The following is a 23,676-nucleotide window of genomic DNA, read 5'->3' on the forward strand; positions in this document are numbered from 1 at the left end:
AATACATTGTGGTATCCCAGGATTTCCACCAGGCATTGTCTTTTTACCTCTGTGATCCTCTGCTGACTTCCACATTTCATCTTCGCTTTCTATTCTACTCATTTCCCATGTTAGTCCAACACTGAGTTAAAGAAGCTCCCTCAACCCTTCCACAACTTCTGGTTCCTTCATTTCACCCAGGTCTTACCTCCTTCATTTCCTATCTTTTTGCAGTTTCTTTAGTTTAGCACTACTTTTCCATTTTCTTCCCAGCTTCCCTTCCTGTCACTGCCACATCATCTTAACCTACGATGGATGAAGAAGCAGCTGGGATTTTCATATCATACACACAGTTACCATGTAAATTTTCTTCTTTGTATTTTAATTGTTTGTGCACTGTGTTTGTAATATAAAGACATGATACAGCTCACCATTTGTCTAGATAGTAGTGCAAAAGGGATGCTTGAACTTACCTGTGTACAAGACCAGCAATGTACTTTCAATGTGGACCTGGTTCATCTTTCTGAGTCAAAAACAAGCATTCTTAAGTGTTACACTGCGTAAAGAGTCTTCTCAAGTGGTAGAGCACCACGAAAAATTCACTTTGGAGAAGATCGTTGCTTCATATACAATTGTGTACAACTGTCAATCTGAAGTACAATGACATTGTAAACAAAACATGCAACAAAAATTATATTTCACTTGTATATACACAACAGGATTTACAGGCACTAAATGCAGGTCATCGCATGTTTTTACAATAGAAAGTCAATGCCCACAACACTGAAGAATAAAAAATAAAGGCTTAATGACATCCACACCTCTGAGTACAATCACCATATGTACACAGTCCTACAAAACAAGACACCACCTTATTTGGCTTTAGCCACACCTACCACTGCTGGTCGAATTACACGTTCATGTAGCTTGTAACCAGTATTTGTGACAACAATCACAGTGCCTGCCTCTTTTCCTTCAACTTCCTGCAAATAATAAAAGGAGTTAAAACAGTAGCAGATGTAGTAGTAGAAGTAGTAATAGGTAATTGTAAGGTAGTGATCTCAAAGATATTAAAACATATTTCTTGTAACTAGCAGGGGCACCATCAAGCCGACAAGTGACAAAATTCTGTAATATCTTTCCAATACATATACACCTATTGATTAATCAAAACGTTGATCGCCCACGGAAAAGCATAAATATGCACTGCAAACCATCCACACTGTATCAAAGTAATGCATTTGAAATGTGTAGGTATCAAACTAAAAATCTGCAATACCAAATGAAGAAAGGTTGCTCTTCAATTTCTGTGGCATGCTACAGCATATATGAGGGGAGGAAGCATAGCATATCAAAAGGATGCAAGTACGCAGCAAATATATGGTGGTTATATTAAACTTTCGCTACTAGAAAGGACCCCCATGAAAAACAAGCGATTGTAGGAAAATGAAACTTTGTGGAAACATTTGTAAAGGCATGTGGAAGATAAATAATGAAAAACCTTTGAAAGAAACATATTAATTTCCACACGAGAGGGTAACAAATTAAATACATACCCTGTTTAAATTCCAGGTTAACATACGTTGCTCAATGTGACAACCACCTGAATCTATGACAGCCTGGAAGTTTGTACGTATACCATTTCACAACTGTTCGTAGCACTTCTAAACAACTTAAGCAATTTGGGTGCAACTGGCTGTCAGTCTCTACTAGAAGCAATTCCAAAACCGCCAGTTAATTCAAGCTTCCACATTGTTGTTCAACCCCGGTGTGGAAAGAGGACCTCTTCATGTATCTTTCATGCTTCGATACTCATGAAGAGCAGCAGCACTATTGCCATGGTTTTATCGAAATAGGTTTACAAGCCAAGTCTTGCTCCCCTTGTCCACACCCAGGTTGACTGACTACAACTATAATGCACAAAGATTCTTGTATTTCAATCCAAAGTCAGTGTACCAGTACCTGCGCCCAATGGCAAGTCATGTCTTTAACACAATCTGATCATCATTCTAATATAGCTAGTACCCACATGGTAAATAGTTTACCTTGCACTATGGCTCAAGTACACACTTTAATTGTAAAAACCCTGGATATCAAGTTTAGCATGGATCAAGAGAGTCTGAAGAAGGCAACTGATAACAGAGCCCACAATCCTTGATTATGATGATCAGTGTATATTTTGATGCCTTCTGACCTTCAACATTTTTATAATGTCCAATCTCCTTTCCTTTCTTTGGTTCTAAATTGAGTTGCACAAATTTTCAAATAGGGTAACTCGTGCACTGACAGCATCACAGTGTTACTTAAAAAATTGAATTAAGAGTAAAAAATTTCTGTTTGTTCCCACTCTGCTGCCCTTATTGTTCTGGTATTTCAGCTATAGCACTAATTCAATAAAGATTTTTTTACCACAGCATCGTAGTCCTAGAGAATCACGGAAATTAAAACTTGTGTAAAATATTATTAACATATTAATAATGTTACAGAATGTAATCTGTTGAAATGTCGAAAACCAGGGAGCCAAAAACAAGAAAACAGTTTGTCTTCTTTATTATTTAAAACAATACCATTCAAGAAAAATGTGACTGGTTGACTACTTGATAAAATGGTAATACTGGATTTTATTTAATTATTATAATTTTAATCAGGTAGTAATTCAGTTATATAGCTTCAAAATTCATGCCATGTCTATTATTTAAGAAGTTCAGACTGAAATTTACATCTCATCTCTTTCAAAGGAAATATAATGCACTGGCATAAAAAGTGGCACACTGACTCTTCCCACCAGAGTGAAATGTCATGGCAGATAAAAGAACACAAGCGGATAGATGGATGGATAGGGAGTCTTCCTTCCTCCCTTCTCAGTAACAAGAAGGTGGTGCTCTTCATCTGTATGAGCATTTGCACTGTCCACAGCTTGTTACAGCTGACTACAAGATGACACTTTTTCTCCAAATTGGTCATTCGAAGAATACAGGATCACCTTATATTCAGAGGTTAAGCTCTTGTTGTTGCTGTGTTCAAAGTTTTGATGTTACACAGCAGCCGAATATACAGGTTACTTCTACAGTTATTCCTATCGAAGTCAGTAGGCGTCAAAAACACATTTGCTAAGAATTTGTAAAAATGCAATGTCTGGAAAGCACGAGGTCTATGAAAAACTGAAAAAATTGGTGTAGGAGACATGAAAGCTTCCAGACCTCTGAGCTAGAAAATAACAGAAGATGAAAAAATTCGCAATCTTGATTATTGGGGCATTACGTCACATCTTTGTTAGCCAGTCTTAACTAGACAGAAATAACACCATGGGGGCGGCTGGATGCTCCAAGAGGAGCTTAAAGTCGCAAACCAATACAGCAATTACAAAAACTAACATAAAAAGAAGAGCATGCCTGAGATGCTACTGATTGGGTGTTTGTGCAACCAGAGTGCTAGACAATATGCTACCTCACTTCCCCAAAGTCTTGCTATTATTCTGCTGCACATTTTTGAGAAGTAACACTCTTGAATCAACATATGTAATACCATCTGCAATTACAAAATAAGAAAAATTTGAAGAATACACTTGGGTTACGGGTTGCTCTGTCTGTCAGTTCTTAGATCCCTTACCTGGGAGGCCACTGCTGTCAGCACCACAGCTGCCACCATGGGAATCCTGCTGCCACTCTGCTGCATGAAACTAAAGATCTACAAACTCAGTGCAGCTCACATGTTCTAAGCTAGACAGGCAATTCCCCCATAATCAAGCCAAGAATGGACCTATAGCATTATTTATTGGAAGAGATGAAAAAAAGGAAGATTAGCATTTAATATCCCTTTGACAGAGCAGTCTATATCTGCATATGCATCTACATCCACATACATACTCTGCAAGCCACCATACAGTGTGAGGCAGAGGATATCCCTTACCACTACTAGTCATTTCCTTTTCTGTTCCACTCACAAATAGAGCAACAGAAAAATGACTGTCTGTACACCTCCGTATGAGCCCTAATATCTCTAATTTTATCTCCACAGATCTTATGTGGAATGTACATTGGCAGCAGTAGAATCATTCTGCAGCCAGCCTTCAATACTGGTTCTTTAAATTTTCTCAATAGTACACCTCAAAAAGAACGTTGCCTTCCTCCAGTGATCCCAATTTGAGTTCCCAAAGCATCTGTGTAATACTTGCATATTGTTCGAACCTACCAGTAACAGATCTAGCAGCCTGAACTGCTTCAGTATCTTTCTTTAATCCAACCTGGTGCGGATCCCAAACACTAACAGTACTCAACAATGGGTTGCACTATTGTCCTATATGTGATCTCCTTTACAGACGAACCACACTTTCCTAAAATTCTCCTAATAAACCGAGTCGACCATTCGCCTTACCTACTACAACCCTTACAAGCTCATTCCATTTCATACTGCTTTGCAGCATTTTGCCTAGACACTTAATCAACATGACTGTCAAGTAGCACACTACTAATGCTGTACTCTAATATTATGAGTTCATTTTTCCTATTCATCTGCATTAACTTACATTTTTCTGCATTTAGAGCTAACTGCCATTCATCACACCATCTAGAAATTTTGTCTATGTCACACTGTAACCCCGTATAGTCACTCAACGATGATACCTTCCCATACTCCACTTCATCATCAGCAAATAGTGGTAGACTGCTGCTAGAAAATAACAGCAGTCCTATCACGCTGCCTTGGAGTACTCCTGATAATACCCTCATCTGTGATGTTAGTTTGGGCAACTGGTACACAATGGATTGTCTTTCACTGTGTTTTACAGAATGCTCGCAGTTTCAATGAGTTACAAAAGGGATTCTTAAGCGAGTGCTACAGGTGCAGAAAATGCAAGTCACACAACAGGTGTGGCCAAATAATACTACACAAAAATTGAGAAGGAAGAGAGATATTCATACAATTCAAAAGTTTGCAATGGCACAGGACTCTTCTAATGACTGAATGGCAAAAATATGCACTCTCCTTCAAATTACACAAACTCTCACCAGTAGCAGTTATTTCATGCATTCCTCTATTTGTTAAATATTTAAAAACCAGATGAAAGCAGATAAATTAAGCTAAAAGCAAAGCCTTGAAACAGCAGGAGGCTTCAGTGAAAAACTGCACCACCAAAATTTTATATGACATGCTGGGACACTTGACAAATCTATATACACCAAAAGGGAAAGTGGGAAAGTACTCATGTACAGCAACAGACTCTACTACACAAAAAAGGTGTCTTCTGTCCACGTCAAATCATAACAGCACATTGGAACTAATACTTTGCAAGTGGAAAAGTCTTACCATACTACTCTTCACCATATTTTACAGACTATAAGACACACTTTTTTCTTCGAAAAATTGACTACAAAATTCAGGTGTGAATTCTACTCGAAATTAATACAAAAATGTCCAGTGTTTTAGTTAAGATTCCCACCAATCTTAAAAATGCCACATATTCAATGCTGTGGGAAACCCATCTCTAGTTGGCAACATTGAATTCCACTTCGGAAGCAGTGCACCGATGCGACAAACTTACATTGCGGTGATTCACAATATTGCTAACACTGTCTCCTTCCCGTCCCTCTGTCACAAACCCAGGACACAGTCCAGCCTATAATCATCACTGAAGCCTACAGTGCCAGTTAATTTTAATTGAAAGTGATGTGTGTTATTAGTAACAATACAATATTTTTGTTAGTAGCTAGTTTCAAAATGGAAAAAATTAAAGGTATCCATATTATGCAGGCCATAAATTTAAAGTAATAGCATACGCAGCACAACATGGAACAGAGCAGCTGAGTGGCATTTTGGCCCTCTACCAACACAAAAAACCATTCGCAATTGGTGGGCTCGTAAAGAAATGAAAAAATGAGGAAGACTAAATGCACAAATAGAGGACTAATCGCAAAACGGCCAAATTTAGAAGATAACATATTGAAATGGATTCATGGACATCGTCAAAATGGCATTGGAATTAATACAAAAATGTTTCAAATACACAATTGTAAGCTAGAGCTACAGTGAAACAGACTTTAAGGGTGAAGGTGGTTGCTGCTACAGGTTTATGAAGCATCTTGGACTCAGCATGCAAACCAAAACCTAAATATCTCAGAAAACAATGCAAGAGCGTGAACAAAAAATATTATCTTTCCATCACTTTATTATTTAACATCAAAAGAAAACCAAGTTGGAACAGAGCCAAATAGTGAATATGGACAAATTTTCCCTGACATTTGATGTGCCGAGTAACACAACTTTTGCCAAGGAAAATGCTAAAACTGTAACTATAGAAACACGTGGACATGACAAATACACTACACTTTCATCCTTTTCCATTGTGCTGACTACGCTAAACTTAATCCAATGATCATTTTCAAGCGCAAAACAATGCCAAAACCTGAAATGCCACAAGGTAATGTTGTTCACATATGTGACAAGGGTTGGATGTATAAGGCTCTTATGAAATTATCAATTAACAAAGTTGCGGGAGAGATGGAAAGATGCTTCGTTGAAGAGGAGTTGTTTTCTTGTGCTGGATCATTTTAGCAGTCATTCGAAAAATTCTGTGAAAGAGAAACTGAGACTGGGAAATACAGCGCTTGCTGTTATTCTGGGAGGACTTACTTCACAACTGCAACCTCTTCATGTCTTGATAAGTAAACCATTTAAAATGTGTATGAGAGAAAAAGGAACAAATGGCTGATGGGTGAAACCCAAGATGAATTCACACCGAAGGGAGCTTTAAAACTACCTACAATCAAACAAGTGTGTCCGCGGATAAAACAGTCGTGTTCTAGAATGAGAGAAGACACTAATGTTAAATCTTCCAAGAAGCGCAGCGTAAGTAATGCTCTCGATAGCAGTGAAGACCATGTTATATAAGAAGAGAACAACAATGATGATGATGAATTTTTAAAATGCTTAAAAATTGAGGTGCATCTCATAACCCATAAAATATAGTATATAACAAATATCAATTTTTCAGAATGAGATTTTCACTCTGCAGCGGAGTGTGCGCTGATATGAAACTTCCTGGCAGATTAAAACTGTGTGCCCGACCGAGACTCGAACTCGGGACCTTTGCCTTTCGCGGGCAAGTGCTCTACCAACTGAGCTACCGAAGCACGACTCACGCCCGGTACCCACAGCTTTACTTCTGCCAGTACCTCGTCTCCTACCTTCCAAACATTACAGAAGCTCTCCTGCGAACCATGCAGAACTAACACTCCTGAAAGAAAGGATATTGCGGAGACATGGCTTAGCCACAGCCTGGGGGATGTTTCCAGAATGAGATTTTCACTCTGCATGATTAAAGGCAAGTACATACACTAAACTATTCATGTCGTTTGTCAGTTTACATGTGTTCACTAATTTGTCAGAATGCACAAATGGACACACCAAAACTCTGTCTTGGCAATTTCCAATATCCTGAATTTGCTCTACAACATGATTCAGAGAGACCTGTGTGCCTACTACACTACACTGAAGAGTCAAAGAAACTGGTACACCTGCCTAATACCGTGTAGGACCCCCGCGAACACGCAGAAGTGCCGCAACACGATGTGGCATGGACTCGACTAATGTCTGAAGTAGTGCTGGAGGGAACTGACACCATGAATTCTGCAGGGCTATCCATAAATCTGTAAGAATACAAGGGCGTGGAGATCTATTCTGAACAGCATGTTGCAAGGTAATCCCAGATTTGCTCAATAATGTTCATGTCTGGGGAGTCTGGTGGCCAGCAGAAGTGTTTAAACTCAGAAGAGTGTTCCTGGAGCCACGCTATAGCAATTTTGGATGTGAGGGGTGTACCACTGTCCAGCTGGAATTGCCCAAGTCTGTCGGAATGCACAATGGTCATGAATGGCTGCAGATGATCAGAAAGGATGATTACATATGTGTCACCTGTCAGAGCTGTATCTAGACATACCAGGAGCCCACATCGCTCCAATGGCACATTCCTCAGACCATTACAGAGCCTCCACCAGCTTGAACAGTCCCCTGCTGACATGCAGGTTCCATGGGTTCATGAGCTTGTCTCCATACCTGTACACGTCCACCAGATTGATACAATCTGAAACAAGACGTGTCTGACCAGGCAACATGTATCCAGTCATCAACAGTCCAATGCTGGTGTTGATGGGCCCAGGCAAGGCATAAAGCTATGTGCCATGCAGTCATCAAAGGCACATAAGTGGGCCTTCAACTCTGAAAGCCCAAACTGATTATGTTTCATTAAAAGGTCTGTATGCTGTCACTTGTTGATGGCCCAGCATTGAAATCTGCGCAGTTTTCCAGAGGGTTGCACTTCTGTCACGTTGAACGATCCTCTTCAGTCGTCATCGGTCCTGTTGTTGCAGCATCCTTTTCCGGCCAAAGCGATGTCAGAGATTTTATGTTTTAACAGGTTCCTGATATTCATGGTGCACTCATGAAATGGGGAAAATCCACACTTCATCGCTACCTCGGAGATGCTGTGTCCTACTGCTCGTGCGCAGACTGTAACACCACGTTCAAACTCACTTAAATCTTGACAACTTGCCATTGTAGCAGCAGTAACTGATCTAACAATTGCACTAGACGCTTGCTGTCTTATAAAGGCATTGCCAACCACAGCGCCGTATTCTGCCTGTTTACATATCTCTATTTGAATATGCATGCCTATACCACTTCCTTTGGTGCTTCAATCTATATAACCTATTCTAATTTTCCTCCCCTAGCCATTTTCTCCAGAACTGACTCACTCTGTGCACCTAACCACCACCACCATCCCCCCCCTCCCCCCCCCCCCCCGATTACATTTGATTTGTATTATTGCCATCTTTTTCGTCTACATCCACCTGCTCCTCCTTTCTATCATCTCCAAACAGTTCTTACATATGTATTATCTTTGACTTCACACACTCTCTAATACAAAAAAGTATGTTTTAATCTATAGTCCCAGTTTATTTATTTTGCCTACTGGCAACCAGTTTTGTACACAGTATCATCCTCAGGCCAACCCCTGACTTGCAGTCATCACTCTTGCGCCACAAGTAGTTGTGTCAAATACCTACACATCTATTTGGGATGCATGAGTGATGACTGTGTAAAGGGGATGGCCCTGAAGATGGTACTGTATATCAAAATTGCTACTCTGTAGTGAACATAAATAAATTGTGACTACAGACAATTTTTCAGTAGTCTATTGGTCACTGTTCCAGCATCAGTACATCAGGAGTATGTAATATGTCCTGATATTTTTCCATTACCTTTGGCTGCCTTTTTCTTCATACTGCCTAGGTTCTGAGTGACCTCCATATGTCGAAGCTTATTGCTGTGGAGGTCTGGCAGCACAAATCACTGTGTTTACCAGTCAGCTGCACATATTTTTGGTATGTACCACCCACTCCTCACTTATTGCACATTATGCATACTTTAGAACTCTCTGATCACAGCACTTCTATAGCTTTAACCATAGTACAATTCTGCACTCCTACAATCAAATTTTATCATTTATGACAGCACTTCTATTGTATTTCTTTGCTGTACAACACATTGAAGTCTCACTGAAAAAAGTACTCTGTTAGTGATATTACTCTACCGTAAGTCCAATGTTCGCATTATTAATCCTATTTTGCCAAAAACAAGCTTTTGAGACCATATAACCCAATTTTCATATTGAAAAATGTTACACTTTCCACTTTTAAGACATTCCAGCGGTTGGTACAGTTGGATTCAGGCTGTTCCCAGATCCTTGACTGGTAGAGCCAAAGCATCAATAGCCTTTTCCCCCTTATTGTCAGTTTTTCCTTTTGCCCTTAAGAATTAAAGCAGTATAACAGAACTGACACAAACCATTACATCATACTAACACAGATGAGTAAGTGCAACACTTACCTGTTCAAACAAGGCTTCATGCAGATTTGGATCAAATTTCTCATTTAGTGGATTTATTGGTTCCAGACCATGTCTCTTAAAAACCTAGAATTATGAAAGATTTATAATGCAAATAACATGCCACAACAGAATTGAAACCAAATAAAGATAAAAAAGAAATCTATAGTTAAGAGGTAGTATCTCAGATTCACAGTTATATGCAGAAAAGCAACAATGTTATTAGCTTTCGTAAAATGAGATTAATTCATTTGGAATAGAGAGAGGTATCAATGAACATGTTGGTTGGTTTTTTTTTTAGGAAGAATCGTAGAGCCCACACTTGAGCCAGGTACTAGAGAAATGACTAAATTGAATAGAAATGAAATTTAACACAAGCAGAAATAGCAAAGCCCATCAGGTGTGGCAGAACCAAGTATAAAGGTAACAGAGTTGGTGAGGAACTAGATAGAAGCAAATTTCTGGATCTTTGGAAGCACTCAGAGCACAGGCCCAACTGCAACAGTCATGTGGCTGGCACCCTATGTATCTGCCATTATTTTGCAATAGGGTATCGTGTTCTGCAAGAGAGATCATAGTATTTGTTTTACCACGTACACTATCTAACCAAAAGTATCCAACCCATCCCTATGCAAGACAGAACTGACCACCAGATGTCATAAAAGGCAGGCCTGCCACAATATGAAGGCGAAGGCGGAGAGGATTGGTTGTCAGCAAAGAAGCAGGAACAGTAGAAAGGGTCAGTCAGAACTAAGTGATTGCGAATATGAACTAGTCATTGAATGTCACCTGATAAATCCATCATAAGCATTTCAAACCTTCTGAAGGTACCAAAATTGACTGGTGGTGATGTGTGTGAAGAAGAAATGCAAAGTAATAACCACAGCTAAACCGAGACCCAGCGGATTTCATATACTGGGAAAGGGGACTGTCAAGTACTCCAGAGGGTGGTTGTAAAAAATCTCATGAAATCAGGATGATGACTCACAAGTTCCTAAGTGCTACCACCAGTCCAGCTGGCATAGGAAATGTGCACAAGGAGTTAAAATGAATGGAAAACAATGGTCGATTAGCTCCTCATAAGCCACACATTTTTGTAGCCATGCTAATCAAAGCTCAATGTGGTGAATGACAGGAAATGAGTGATTTGGAATGACGAATCATCCTACACCCTGTGGCGACCTGATAGAAGTGTTTGGGTTTGGCAAACACCTGTTGAATGTTACCTGCTGTAATGTGTAGTGCCAACAGTGAAGGAAACAGGTGGTGACATTACTGTATAAGGATGTTTGTCATCTCGATGTGATTCCCTTGCTATGCTAAGAAAACGTTAAATGCCAAAGGATACGAACACATTTTATAGAACTGTGTACTGCATATAGCAGAGGACCAGATCGGAGATGATGATGAATTGTATTAGCACAATTATCCACCCTGACATAATGCAGCATTTGTGGGACAATGGTTCATGGGCAATAATGTTCTTTAAATGGACTGGCCTGCCCAGTCCTGACTCAAACCTGATGGAACACCTTTGGGATGAGTTAGAATCTCGACTTCACTACAAACCCCAGCGTCTCACATCACTACCTTCTACAGCTGGTTCTTGAGGAATGCTAGGCTGCCATTCCTTCATAGACATTCAGACATCCCATTGAAAGCACCTCAAATAGAGTTCAAGTCGCTACAAACGCAAAGGGTGAACACACCTCATATTACTGTCCATTAATAGGTGGCCAGGTATTTTTTATCAGATAGTGTAAGTAATATGGATTCTTCCGCCTGGTAATAGTGCACTCCGATTTATCAAACAAGAACTTTCTCTGCAAAATGGTGGTCATTTCTAACAGCCACCTAACTTCAACATAATGCTTAAAATTCTACTTCAAATAACCACCTACCTCTTTTCTGCTACAGTGCAAGACCTTTTATATTCTTTTCAGGGGACTAATATAGAATTACAGTTTTTTCAATAATTTCTGTCTATTTTTTCCCATACGGCTTTCTACGCCGTAAAAACATTTGAAAGTGTTGATGACTATATAAAAAAATGAGCAGAAGGCTGAAAGAAATGTGAGACCTGGGTGCACTTACTATATCATACACTAAGAAAGTTTTTAAGAAAAAGATGTGAAATACAGAACAGCAATTGGCAAGTGGTGATGTTAACTGATTACATAACATAGCAGACCCAATGGCAGGAATATGTTCCAGTAATGTTATCAAAACATTGACTGTACATACATATGTAGATACACAATGGTATTACACATGTAAATCTGTAGGAGTTAATTTCATGTGGAATGTACAGTGAAAATTTAATTGGGCTGTCAGGTTCCATCGTAAGACCTCAGAAATTAAGAGGTATTTCTAAAAAAAGCGCCGAATGTGTGCAACAGTTATGACTGTATCAAAATTTATTTAGGCTCTGCTCTGAGGTCCCTACCTAACCATCATTCTAGAAATAGTTACAATTTAAAAACAGAAACACACACCATATGCCATACACCATGTCATAATATCTCTCTGCAAATCAAAAAATGAAGGTCAACTTCTCCCGTCCCCCACCTGAAATAATATTCCAACAATTCCCATGTATTTATTTTTTGCAAGAGTTTTGGAGGTAGTCTGTATATCATCCAGAAGAGGCACTGCCATAGCTTTTGTTTATTGTTGCCAACTTTCCCTCATTTCAGAGTAATACTGAGCTTTAGCCCAAACTGACACTTCACTTCATTTGATAACACAATCACTAAGCTACATACAGTTTTGTTAAATGGCTCATGTAGGGAGACAAAGCATTTGCAGTGCGAATACTTCCAATTTTTGAAACAACTTCTACCATTTCGATGTCAGAGAGTCCAGATCACAATTAATTTTGCTGCATAACATTTGCAAACCCCACTGGAAAGTCAATGCCTTAATATTGTTATATCTCAATTACACTTTTTTCTCTCCTCCCCTTAACATTGTTTCATTAATTGTAAACTGTGAGAAATTTACAATCATGATAACCTAAAAGTGGGTGGATTTTATCATTCTGAACAAAGAGAATTTGAAGCAACTAACCAATTAAAAAGTGTTGTTAAAAAACGGGAGAAATGTAAACACTGCAAAAATAAAATTGGGGTTATACTGTGTATATTTTTTCTTCTCTTTGCCTCTTTAGGTATCCAGTTCATGGATCACATTTTCTAGTTTTTTTTTTCCAAAATAAAGTCAGACAATACCTGCACAGTTGGAACATTTTATTGTATTTAACTGGTTTCAACAGATTAAACTGTCATCTTCAGAAGCTCAATACTGGCTTATAGCATGGATAAGTAGACTTCAAATGACTATCAGACAATTGACCTCTGCTTATCCATATTATAAGCCAGTACTGAACTTCTGAATACAATACATTAATCTGTCAAAGCCAGTTAAGTGCAATAAAATATTACATTTGTGTAGCTGATGGCTGCTTTCATTTTGAAAAAAGTACATAACATAGTTGCAGCAAAATGACAGCAAAGAACAAATTCATTTTTCAGTTTCTTGTTTTTGGTGCTACTGTTCAATAATTTATTAAGCTACCATCACTTTAACGTGTCACTGATATTCCATTTCATCATTCCTTGACTTCCAACATTTGTACATCTACATTCACACTGTGCAAGCTATCATATGGTGCATGGCAGAGGGTACCCTGTACCACTACCCCAGTCATTTCCTTCCCCGTTCCCCTCGCACTCAACTGGTCTCCCAAGGAATTCTAATTTTTTCAACTATAAAACTCAGTTTGCTGTATTGCACTGTTAATTTCCATATAGTTGAATCAATTAAAAAGTCATTTTTCCTCTCTACCAGTTTTTCCAAGCACAAAGAATCCCAGGTAGAAAAACTGCTCTGCAACTATGTAGAAAGTTACATATATACACACACCTTGTGTAACTGAACTTCTGTCATTTTAAGACCTTCGTATAAACTTTTCAGATGAGGATTTGTGTCTTTAATTTCTTCCTTTGGTACACTTTCTGTTGCCTTCCCCAACACATCAGCAACCTGCAAGAATTAAAAATGCTCATACATGAGAAATTTCATACACAATTTCCATTTATAGTTGTTTAATCCAACAAATTCATCCAACAATTATCACTGGTCAAAATCGATGCTTTCATGGTCAAAACTTCAAACACAGTCTCTACACATATCATCGTCCCATGAGCAAGACGGAAAAGATATCTGAGAAATACATAATGACTTAACTTCAACAGAACGAGTAAACCTTATAATGTCAGGAAGCAAACAATCTCATGGGCAAAGGTCATTACTAACAAAGCACAAACGCTTTATGTGAAATAGACCTGGTGTATTTGAAACATAAAAAGCAAATGCAGCACGTTCTCATACCAGCGAATTATTTTTAGTATGAGCACTTGTGTCTATACGCAATATATTTACGGCCACAAAGAACAATGACTCAAATGCATAAGTATTTTGACAATATAGTTTTCAGGAGATCTGCTAGTACAGCTACACACGCAGCATGCACGACAGGGAGGCAGACCAGCTCAGGATCAAATTCACATGGCAGATTAACAACTGTTTGTCAAGTACATCAGGCAGCTTGAGATTTATTTTTAAGTGATTTTCCAAATCCGTTTCGGCAAATGCTGGACTGGTGCCAATCTCCTTCTCAAAAAATATGATTCATAAACAATATAAACACCACACATACAAAGTACGCACTAGCCTGTACACAACTTCTTTTCATTAGGTCAACTGACGGCACGAATGGTATCTACGCACAGAATTTATATTAATTTACCAAATCATAAGAACAAGACCTCTTTAATACCTTTATGATGGAATAACAGCTAGGAGAGATTTTGTAATGTTGTGCAGATACAGCATATTTTCCCGGGAGACAATGGATCCCTCGAGATTGAGAAACACAGGTATACTTCTGCATGTGTGTCTCCCAGCTAAGATCATATGTATGGTACTTTATTTCTGATTCATGCAAGTCCTTTTCCTTTGTCTACTTAATGCTTTACGGTTCATTTTCATATTGTTACAAGGGCTGTAGAAACTGTCGATATTGGAAAGAGTATACATAAACATTTTATGAAAAAAGTAATACTTAATAGTGTACTCAATAAAAATGAAAATCTGCAGGGTGTCATATTTGAAGTTGAGCCATTTATCACAAACTATAATTAAACAGTTGACCACGTACTGAGTCACAGTGATTTAAGGTATCTATAGTACTGTTAATGAAATTTTACACCGAAAAGAAACAACACAAATGTTATCAACTTCACAAGTCAATAAAAATGTTCATAATTTGAATTACAGAATGTAACCTTTGCTTCAAATGAGTTGTACCCTAAGCAGAAGTTTCAAAAGCTTCAATTCTCTTCTTGACTGATCTGTTTATCATCCACTTTTTCACTTTTGTACAAGGGTACACTCCAGACAAATACCTTCAAGAAGAATTTCTAACATTTTAATTTACATTCAATGTTAACAAATTTCTTTTTTCCAGAAATATGTGTTTTGCTATTGCTTGTCTGCAATTTATATCTTGTCGACTTCAGCCATTGTTACTTTAACTGCCACCGAAAGAACACATCTCCTTGCAAATAACAATCTCCTCTACTACTTTTAACGTGTTACTACTTTTAGCGTGTCATTTACTAATCTAATTCCCTCAACTTCACTTGATTTAATTCAGTTATATTCCATTACCCTTGTCTCACTTTTGTTGATCGTACAACCCTCTTTCCAAGAGGGTGGTGTTCTGTTCAACAGATCTTTCAAGTCCTTTGCCATCTGACAGAGTTACATCATCATTGAAACCCCAAAGGTTTATTTTTTCTACGTGAACTTTAATTCCCTTTTGAAATTTCTCCGTTTCCTTTACTGCTAGCTCAATGTCCTATACTGGTTGCTCAATGTGCAGACAGGCTACAGCCCCCTCTCACTACTCCTTAACTACTGCTTTCCTTTAATGTACTTCAACTCATAACTGCAATCTAATTTCTGTAGAAGTTGCACATAGCCTTCCACTCTGAATATGTTATCCCAGCTAACTTCACAATTTCAGAGAGTATTTCAGTCATCATCATCATCAAAAGACTTTTCTAAATTTATGAATGCTATAAACATAGATTTGTCTTTACTTAGTCTATCTTCTAAGGAAGTTGCTGGGTTATTTCCCCAGAATCCAAATTGATATTCCCTCATGTCTAGTAAGATATTAATGGCAGACTGGATCATCTTTCCATCACCATCAGTGTACGAACATACAGACTACATTACTAAATAAAATCAGTGCTCAAACAATTCAGAACTGTCACACATATGTGAGTCACTTTTACAGTACCATATACAGCACCATACCAAATTGAAGCCCACTATGATTAGACAGAATGCTATAGATATCCTTGCGTGTTTCTGACCATGGGTACTCTCAACAAGAACTCTCCATCACCAAAGATTTACAAATAAATGTGGTACACTTTGTTCAGTACACTACTGAAGCTGCAGTGCAACAGAACAAAACTCTGTCAAGTGTTGTCCAGACTTTTTTGAAATATTTTTTAAGTTAGACAAGTAGCAATAGTTCCTTTCCTATTTCATTAGCCTGAAATGTTGCCCAACTTTGACAGTCAGCACCTCACTCATGGGTCATCCAGTAGTTAATATTACCAAACTTTAGACTGAGGTAAGCAACCCAAAACTGCAGTGTCAAGAGGCTGCTATTAACTATTATTAAGGCTTCTGGCAGCTTCACCAAATACTGGTTTTAAATACACAACACTACTTTACTTTCATTCAGATTTTTAATTTACTACATCATCTCATAATCTTTCAAATGTGTAAAAAATTCACCTTATTTTTGGCTATACCTTCAGTGCTTTGCAGTTCTAATTGATAGTAGCATATCCTAAGCACCCATAAGAACGACACATGAAGGAATTAGTCAATCAGAATACTAGTGAATGGAAGTAGAATGTGTCAATCACATGAACAGCAACTAATTTTTAATTTTGCAACTACAGTGGTGCATGATTTGATTTGGTAAGTTAAACTCTTAACTTGGACAACAAAAATCAAGCTGCTTACTGCCATTAAAAAAAAAAAAAAAAATACAATGCATATCATGAGACAAGATACCATAGTAGCAATTCATCGGTAAGTACGATATCAGATAACTTCTATTGTCTTACTGGTAATTTAAAACCAGCTGTGGACATACCTTGTGGATACGCACCATACCTCTCAATGTGTGCTATCAACACTGCTTCACGAAACACCGAACAGCAAGTATTCACTCTTAACTTTTACCAGGGACATCACATATTAGTATTCATCTATCTAATTACCATTACATGTAAGTCATTGTGTCAGCCAACTTAATTATGTCAGGTTTGTTTGCCAGATACTACACAAACAGTTAATTGAGCCTATTCTGAAATCATAACAAGTTGTTTTCATTACTTATCTCCACCTGTGAGTATCGAAACAATGGAAAGTCCTGGATGGAATAACAGCAGTATTATGAAAAGGATAGACTGCTACTCACCACATAGAGGAGATGTTGAGTCACACACAGGCATAATGAAAAGACTGCTAAACATCTAAGCTTTTGACTAAAAGCCCTTCTTCAGAAATACACACACACACACACACACACACACACACACACACACACACACACACCCCATCTCCGGCCACTGTGGCCCAACTGACAGCTGTGCATAGCGAACTATCCTTTCCATAAATCTGTTTTACCTACAACTTCACAAAATATGCAAGCAACAGCATCCCACACATTATTTGTCATTACTGAAGCTGCAGATCAAAAAGCTACAAGGCACTGAACAGCATTTTGAAACACAAACACTCTACACATACCTCAAGTAAGTCTTTACAGAAGCTCTGGATGCCAAACAATTTCGCATCTTCTATCTGCTTCATCATTCTTCTCCTGAGATTCTCTCCATCAGCAAGTGCACGTTTGTATTTATCCTATAGAAAGAGGAAGTTAAAACAAGGGTATTAAAAAAATGCATGCTGACACCCACATGCACACACACTTTTAACTATTCTACATCTGCTTTGTTAAGGTTACTATAGCAAAGTGATCAAGTATCTTTCAGATAGCACACAAAAAGACCAGAAATTACTTTTTGGTCTAAATCACATGATGATAGAAGTAATGGACATAGGTTTTATTAAGAGACATGCGAAGCTATCAAAAATGTGATTCATGAAAGTCCTTATTTAGCAGTCCTACTATCCTTTCCATCCTTATACCAGGTAGACAGGTGACATAATACAATCACTCTGTAAAGCTGAAAGATGCATGAAAGCTCAAGTAGGCAACAGGGGCTGAGCCGCACAATAACCCTGGGTTCGGTGTGGGGCGGCAGAGGGGTGAAGTGGACTGCAGTAGTCGTCGTGGTGTTGTGGACTATTGTGGCTACAGCGGGGACAGAGCCTCTCTGTCATTCCTAGGTCCCCGGATAACATACAACACAACTGTCTCTTACCTTTGAACATAAATCTCTGGGTACTGAAGACTGTTTTAATTAATTTATTGTTTGATGTTACAAATTGCATTACAGAAAGCCCCGTGAAACTAAATTTCAAAATTTTTTCCAGGGACTATTAGCAATAATTTTCAACATGTATTCTTGCATTGATATCTTTGTATATATATTTGTGTGTTGATTTCCTTTCTTTTCATAATGATTATATATGAGTGCCTTAAGGAGGGTTGTTATTTGTTTGGGCATGTGATTTCATTAAGAACAGCGTGTGAAGTAAGAGTAGAGAAGCTTTCAGAATGGGAGAAATAGATTTCATTGCATAGACATAGTGTATTTGTTGAAGAAGTTGCTGAGGCAGCCACTGAAATGAAGATGAAGATGGCAAAGCAACCACTGAAAATGCAAGTGGAGATTAGCTTGCAGACACAAGCAGCACCCATCATTCAGACAGGGAATAAAATTTCATTTTGGGGGATACACCACTGAATGCCACACAAATAATGAAGCAAATGCTCAAATGCTTTCAAGAGCAGATGGAGAAAACCATGATGAACAGTTAGAGAGAAAATTAGAGAAGGATCATTCCATGTCAAGTTGGGGGTTGGGGTTGAGTTGTTTGGGAGAAGAGACCAAACAACGAGGTCATCGGATTGGGGAAGGAAGTCAGCCATGCCCTTTCAAAGGAACCAACCCAGCATTTGCCTGGAGCGATTTAGGGAAATCATGGAAAACCTAAATCAGGATGGCCGGACATGAGATTGAACCAACATCCTCCCAAATGAGAGTCCAGTGTGCTAACTGCTGGACCACCTCGCTCGGTCCATGTCAAGTGGAACAGGGGCCACATTCGATCATTTCCAAATCCAATGAAATGAAAGCTCCACATTGCCTTGAATGGATATGTACAACATTTTAGCTTGATATCTGCTTTGGTTTCATTTCTACAGCATCTCATAGATAGGGGTCCCAAGTTCGGACCACCTACAGGCATGCTGAAATGCCCACTTTGGATAACTTCTATGGAAAGTTACCATAACTTATAAATGACTGCTATTGTATACTTCAACTTTTCATAATGAACAAGATTATATTATTGATTAGATTTTTAAATGTGTCTGGTGACAACTGTATGTCTTTAAAAATGGCAGAAAATTCACTATGTGACATGGACTGCCCATCTTTTAACAGCTACAAGTCATAATATTATAGGCAGTTTCAACCAAGATTTTGTAAAATGACAGCCACGCTGGCTTCTTGTGCTTTTTGTACAATAGCCTCTGTCTGTCCTCCTCTATCAAAATATATCCACTTGCAAATCTGACGTAAACGTTTTGGGTGTCAAATTGTAGATATTTTTGAGGGAACCACCCAACACCTGTATGTTTTTTAGTCCTTTTTATATTGCGGTATCGACAAGAGTATCCTTTTGCTCCAGAAGCTAAAAGCAAATTTTATAATCATGTTTACTTTTTGACGAAATGAGTGCAAAAAGATTTTGTAAATTCATTTTTGACATTCATAGTAGGAAAGTTCAGGTTGAGTGTGAATACTTTTGTAGTAAAGGAGACTAATCACCAAAAAGCAGACGCATTGAGTTATTGACAGGCACACACAAAGAGGAAATAACACCTGCTAGCTTTCAGAGTGATCCTTTCTAAAACTGGAGTACAAATATGTTTAACAAATACACCCAGTTTAAGGCTACCACAGGAACTGCAATCATGGAGGGCTGCAAAATTGAGGGGAGGGGAGGAGGAGGGGGGGGGAAGCTGCCATGATGCTTATCAAAATTTGTACTACTTGATGAATACTTTCATTTTTTGCTAAAAGGAATGAGATTTCTAATGTTAATAGGCTGCATTCGCACCAGTTCCCCTGTCAAGTGTAACTCCATTGTTGATTCTACTTCTCATTAAAACAGACAGCTTAGACGACCATCGCAGCAGTTGTTCTCCAGGTGAATGACAATACAGATTCCTATTTCCCTCCCAGTCTGCCTTTGGATTGTGTAGAAATATCAGAAATGTCTGATGTGGCTAACTGGTGCAGAACACATTTTTGTCTACAATGCTAGACAAAGTGTAACGTGTAGGCAGACAGACACATAGCCATGGCGACAGCTCTAAACCTTCATGACTGGCACGTGGTTTTGAATTTCCAATGCTAAACCACGGGCCGGGTGCATTTTGAGTAACACATGACGTACAAACATAGTCTGTGGGTCTACATGTGTTGCTATTGGAGCCTGTCATTTGTTTTATGCAAGAGTGCAGAATGTATCGCAATTACTTGTCAGGTGCCAAAAACGAAAAGGTAGCTGTAACATCCTAAAAGAGCAATTGTGGCAAAAAGGTTCATTAAAGCTGTTTTTTAACTGAACCGACAATGTTTCTGCGAGTGTACAGTGTGATGTGAAAGAATGTAGTGTTACTAAATCTTCATCAGTTGATAATGCTGAATAATAATAGGTTTCGTGCAAGCAAGAACTAGTGGCTGATGAAACTGTTCCACTAGCAGAAACAGCTTGTGATAGGGTCGCTGCAGAAGAAACCAGAGCAAGTTAAAATCACCAAGAGGAAAGAAATTCATCTAAGGAAGGTAACGGCCTTCAAGTCGTCAATCTTAACGATCTGGGAACCTGGCAAGATATAGAAGATAATTTTAGGGTAAGAACAATTAAAGAAGATCCACAAGACACTACTTAAAAGAAATGTAAAATTTCCTGTGGATAGCATGACAAGAATTGTTTTGCTTTTTCCATTGCTTCTATCATCTCTCAAATGACAAAAATGTTAAGCGAATGTGGCAAGTATATTCTAGAACTAAAGATACGGTTTATTGCTTCTGTTGCAAGTTGTTCAATTTGAGTGCTAGCTCTCTAACAACAAACTGCCCCACAACCATATTACTGAGATGTGCAAATGGAAAGAGTGTTCAAAGAGAATTAAAAACTCAAAACTAATGGATCAGGCAACTTGAGACCAAACTGATCAGTAAGAAAAGAGGTGGAGATCAGGTTTGTTAAGATTATTTTCTACAGTATGTTTCTTTGCCAAATATCTCCCATTAAGAGGTGACCATGACATGTTGGGAAAACCAAGTAATGGACTCTTTTTAGGGCACATAGAAGTAATGGCCATGTTTGATCGCAAATTAAATGATCATACTACTCATGTGATTAAACCTGGAGGATTGGTTACTCAAATGTTATCAATACCACCATTTCTGGTAAGATTATATAACAAAGAATTACTCAAAAATAAATATTATTCAATAATATTGGGCTGTACAATTGATTTAGGTCACAAGAGCAATTGACTAAGGTTTTAATAGCAGTAGATGCATTTCCCAAACCAGTTGCATTGAAAAATCTTTTTATCTAGTCTCTTTAAAGAAATCACAAAATTTAAGTTTTCTTTGTGAGCTGTGGTATGGCAGTGTGTCACTTGCCATGTCAACAGTCAATAAAGCAGTTCAGCAAAAGGGTGTGCTATTACTGCTACAGTAAACTTAATAAAATCAACACTTAGTGTCACTGAAGAATATGGAGCTAATAGTTGTGAAAAGGCTTGTGTCACAGAGCCAATAATTTTGAAACAGCAACGTAAGGAGCAGAGGAACTGCTTGCAACTTTAGGAAATGTTGCCGAAATAACAGAATCCAGATCTGCCACTGCTAAAAAGACAGTTTTGTTACAAAAGTAAGGGACAACCCACTCCTGGGGAAGAAAACCACTTAAGTGTACTACTCTAGGTTATGGCTGACACCACTATTATGTATTGCAAGGAAAGGTTTCAGCAACTCACTAGCTACAGTGACATGTTCAGTGTACAGTATTATTTGTGGCATTAAGAAGTTAGCACCAAAAAAAATACGATCACAACAGAGGATACAGAAATCTTGCAAGTGCTCTGAGAGACTAAAATGCAGTCAGGAGACATAAATTCACGGTCTCAATGTTCTCTCTTTCATACATGAATTTGAACTGTTGTTCCCTATACCCCCACAAACTGCCAACATGTTCAGAAGTATTTCAGTACCTCTTTGAGAAGAACTTAAGATATTTTCCCAAATGTAACCACTGTGTTAAGAATACTTTTATGCATGTCAGTGTCTGTAGCATCTGCAGTACATAGCTTTTCCAAGTCAAAGGCCATTAAAATAACCAGAGATCTTCAATAAGCAATGAGCAGCTCAGGGGTCTTGCCGTAACAGCAGTGGAAAAACAGACAGCGTTTACTTGGCATGGAGCAGTTAGTGGGGGTCGTCGTTGCAAGAAAAAAGAAGATTGAGGTGGGTAATTTTTAAAATTATGTTTGTACAGTTTAGTAGCTTGAACCCATTTTATTTGTCATTAGACAGAATTTATTAAACCATATGCCTAACTTTGCATGACCATAATGGTGCATGAAAAGTTATTACTACCTACCTGGTCAGCCAAACTTCACTCAGAATCATTGTGAACTTTTACTAACGCATGGTCAACAGCGATAAACAATCATGAAAATAAAAAATTTAAGAATGCACATAAATTGAGTTTATTTCCACAACAGCTCTCACCAGCTGCTTGTCTTGGTTGTAGATACAGGTCAACATATCACACAATGAGGAAACTGTGCACTGAACCACCCACTTTTTGCTTCTTAAAAAGTGAAAATTACAATGAAACAATCGTTACGGCCATTGCTATATCTATATGAATCCGTGGTTTCCTTCCTTTTTGTTAAACACTGTAAGTAATTTTTTTTAATACAATACAAAATTGGCACATGCGTGTTAGCTCTTAAACTTGCAAGTTAAAGAAAAACTTTGTATCAGACATTGTGATTCCAGACGTACTTTTTGAGGATTATTTTGTAAGCAACACTGCAACAATCAAGTTCTACTTCATAACATCATGTGGCGAAGATAAGTCCTTACTGAAAGATTTGGTAAAATGTCTAATAACTAATTATAACAGATGACTAAAATCAATTCAGAATAGGCTTAGTGTTATTATATTATTAGGAGCACCTAATAAACTGTTAGGTTCCTATTTTCCCAGTTCTATTTTGTATTGATTTAGGTACAGGTTTGTCCATTTTAAGTGGTTATTCACATATTTTCGGTGCCAATTTTCCTTGTGTTAGTGTATATGTCCAATATAGAGAGAGAGAGAGAGAGAGAGAGAGAGAGAGAGAGAGAGAGAGAGAGAGAATCATTAAATCTGCACTACCTGGTATTCTTACATTCTGAGCTTACCATATTAAACTACACACAAAACAAAACAAAAATC

General features: G+C 38.2%; 1 protein-coding gene across 1 annotated transcript in view; it reads right to left on the minus strand.

Moving 5' to 3' along the window:
• Window positions 1-659: 659 nt before the first annotated feature.
• Window positions 660-23,676, minus strand: part of LOC124605774 (grpE protein homolog, mitochondrial) — a 42,034-nt gene continuing 19,017 nt past the window's right edge. Inside the window, exons 3-6 of the mRNA XM_047137659.1 lie at window positions 17,764-17,877; window positions 13,783-13,902; window positions 9,862-9,945; window positions 660-962 (exon numbers count right to left, since the gene is read on the minus strand). Coding sequence (XP_046993615.1) covers window positions 852-962; window positions 9,862-9,945; window positions 13,783-13,902; window positions 17,764-17,877 — 429 coding nt within the window. The 3' untranslated portion in view covers window positions 660-851. The remainder of the gene's footprint in view (window positions 963-9,861; window positions 9,946-13,782; window positions 13,903-17,763; window positions 17,878-23,676) is intronic.

Source organism: Schistocerca americana, chromosome 3 (genome assembly GCF_021461395.2).
Source record: "Schistocerca americana isolate TAMUIC-IGC-003095 chromosome 3, iqSchAmer2.1, whole genome shotgun sequence".
Lineage (NCBI taxonomy): Eukaryota > Metazoa > Arthropoda > Insecta > Orthoptera > Acrididae > Schistocerca > Schistocerca americana.